We start from the raw sequence: 2,991 nt of genomic DNA on the forward strand, positions 1-2,991 counted from the left end.
TTGGGGAGGGGGTGGGGGGAGGTAGAAACAGGAAAAAGTGACTTGAAGATTTATTCTTTGTCCCATATTCAGATTTCTATTTGGGGAAGTTTTTAACTGGGCTTGACTTTTGGGATATACAGCAGGTTTTTTTTGCTCCAAAAGTACTCTAAATTTGGTGAAGATTCTGGATTTGTAAGAACAGTCTCTAGAATGATTTTTGGGTGCAGAAGTAGTGGAAAATAGGAAGAGAGTAGGCCAAAGACAGAAGGTGGTACCCAATTCTTTCTGATGTGTTATTAATTTTAATTTTTACGTAAGTACTAAAATTTTTTTAATTATTAAAAAATATACCACAAATGCTTGGGAATTTGAGAGTGGAGCTTGGTCTCTAACGTCAGAGAACTAACTGTTCCTATCAAGTTTTACTGCCTTCCATCTATTTTCTTCTTGCAAGCTCAAGAGTATTTTGTAGAAATGTCATGGTCATGTCTCCAGTTCTCAAGTGTTAGGTGGGTAAGAAGTTACATATTTACTTTTCAAGAAAGAAGTGGTAATGGACCAGGAAGTGTAATGCAGCCTTAAGTTCAGTAAATGAAACTTATTTGAAAAAGTAACCCAAATAAGGAAGCCAAGTACATTTTGAAATTATTTGGTATATAAAACGTTACAGATACAGAATTTCTCTTTAGGGGCCCCAGTGGTGATCTATGATTAAAGGGAATATGCCACCTGTACAAGGCTTCATAACCAGTATATTCTTGCAGTTTACTCTATGGTATCTTTTAAAGCTTATCCTTGTTATTTTTCAAAGGTATTCAGTTTATGAAGTAAACTCAATAGTTTTATAAATAGTATCATGGATGCAATTTTTAAAATACATTTCTGTATTTTTAAATTAGTTTGTTTTATTTATCTCTTGCACCGTGTAAAGTACAATTTATTTCTTAGATAAATTTATTTATTAAGTTTATTTCACTTTATTTTAAAACATCCCAGATATGCTTGGTTCTGAAAGATTTTAAAGTAATTTAATGTTTTTACTTTTAGGAGTATGATTTCTATCTACAACTTTGTATTATTCAAAAATGTAATCTTAGGGTTAATTATAGCATAACTTTCAAACATAATTTGAAATTTAATTTAATTTAAAGCAAGATGTTATAGAATTAGTATTGGAAGGTCTTGGAGTAGAAATCTCATATACAGTTTTTTGACATTTCTAAATTGCATCTGCTTTCATATTTCCAGGGTTGAGAGCCCTGGTGGAATCATACTGCCTGTGTTTGAATTCTGGCTCGGCCTGGTGTGATTGCACAGACTGACTTGTCCTCCCTGAGCCCTCAGTTTCTTTATCTGGAATGTATGGTCAATATTAGTATTTGCTTCTAGGGTTGTTGGGAAGACTGGATGAACTAAACTATGTAAAGTATTTAGCAGAATATGTGGCACATAAGAAGTACTCATGTAATGTAAGTTGTTATTATTAAGAAGAGCACAGTATGTTATGTAAAGAGTAAATAATTTGTAAAAAGAAACAATAGTAACAGGAAAGTAGAATTCCAGAATCACTGCTCAATTTTGCTAGATTTACAAGCTTTTAGGATTCACTGTGTAATCCCAGACCAAGGCTTTGAATGGCATATTGTGGTAAGATTTCATGCAAAAATAATCATTGGTGAAATATGTGTTGCCAGGCAATATTGTTCTAAAAAGTTGCTTCATTTTATAATCAACTAAATTTTTAAGTGGAGTACATTGTAATAGTGCAATAACTATTTTGGGTGCTTGCCCAAATTAATAAAAAAATGTCTTTAAACAATTGAATATTAATCGCTGTGCTGTGAGAATGGAAGTAGAGTATAGATAATAAACTGTTAGTGAACTTGTTTTGACCACCCCCCTTCCTTGTTATTAGCAGCAAGGAGAATTTTGGTTTCAGTTCTTTGTGAAAATAATTATAGCCTCAGTTTTCTTGGTGCTCTAAATTTAGGAAGCTAGTGGTTGCTAGTAAGTTTGACAGCAAGTAGTTATTAATTTTACATATGATCTATCGCAAAATTTTCAACTTGTTTCTTCGGTTTTAATGAAAATATGGTTTCAACTTTGTGGGATTGTATGAGCCATGTACACATCAGTGCTGTGTTCTGGCTTATAACACGCTTGCCTAAAACAACCCTATGGAAGAATTAAAATCATTAAATATATATTTTTGAGGTGTATGTGGCTATTTTTAAAAGGAAACAAAATGTTTTGCTTCTGATGGTTTTCATAATTGGTAAGTGTATTCATATGATCCTTGTGTTTGAGGAAAAGAATTATGCTTAATGTCTGTTTTCTGAATTATAAGGGAAACTACTGCATTATACTTTATTTTCAGAAGGATAAAGCTTTTCATATAACCTAAGGTTATCTCCTTTTTTTTCTTTTGATCTTCAGATTTTGGATGACGAAATTGATGTAGACTTTTATGTAGCTGTTCCAGAAATAATGCCAGAGCTTAATCCATTAAAGAAGAAACTGAGAAAAAGGTTTCCAAAGCTTATTCAAAGTAAGGGAGAATTTTTTAAAAATTATTTTCATATGCTCTCAACAGCTTTCTTCTCAACTTCATTCAGTTAGAAAACAAGTTGCTAATATATATGTAGAATAAATAGTGGTATGTCCTGGTATTTGAGTTTTATGTTACATGAGAACATGGATTATGTATTTTTTTCCTTTGGCGTTAATATTGGTAATTTAATATAATTTGAAAACTTAGTTACTAGTTCTTTAAATTTAGATTATAGTCCAGCTCCAAATTAGTGAAATGTGTTATCTACTGGGTATGTTATCATCATCCTATTTTTTTTTTTTTCCCAGACAAGTCCTTTATTTGACTTTGTTTTATTGGGTTCGGATGGGATCAAGGCTATAGCTGTGGCCATTCCCACAGAAGCAGGCTTAACTGGCTCCAAGGGGATCATACTATTTCATTGACTTTTATACGTTTTTATCAGTGTAATATGTATG

General features: G+C 32.0%; 1 protein-coding gene across 1 annotated transcript in view; it reads left to right on the top strand.

Annotated features, from left to right (window-relative positions):
* LOC103600397 (39S ribosomal protein L1, mitochondrial-like) overlaps positions 1 to 2,530 on the top strand; it is a gene marked incomplete at its 3' end in the record, with an annotated part of 11,094 nt that extends 8,564 nt beyond the window's left edge. The window contains 1 exon segment of the mRNA XM_008584669.1: positions 2,419 to 2,530. Coding sequence (XP_008582891.1) covers positions 2,419 to 2,530 — 112 coding nt within the window.
* Between the last annotated feature and the right edge of the window lie 461 nt (positions 2,531 to 2,991).

This window comes from Galeopterus variegatus, unplaced genomic scaffold (assembly GCF_000696425.1).
Source record: "Galeopterus variegatus unplaced genomic scaffold, G_variegatus-3.0.2 Scaffold3331, whole genome shotgun sequence".
NCBI classification, from domain to species: domain Eukaryota; kingdom Metazoa; phylum Chordata; class Mammalia; order Dermoptera; family Cynocephalidae; genus Galeopterus; species Galeopterus variegatus.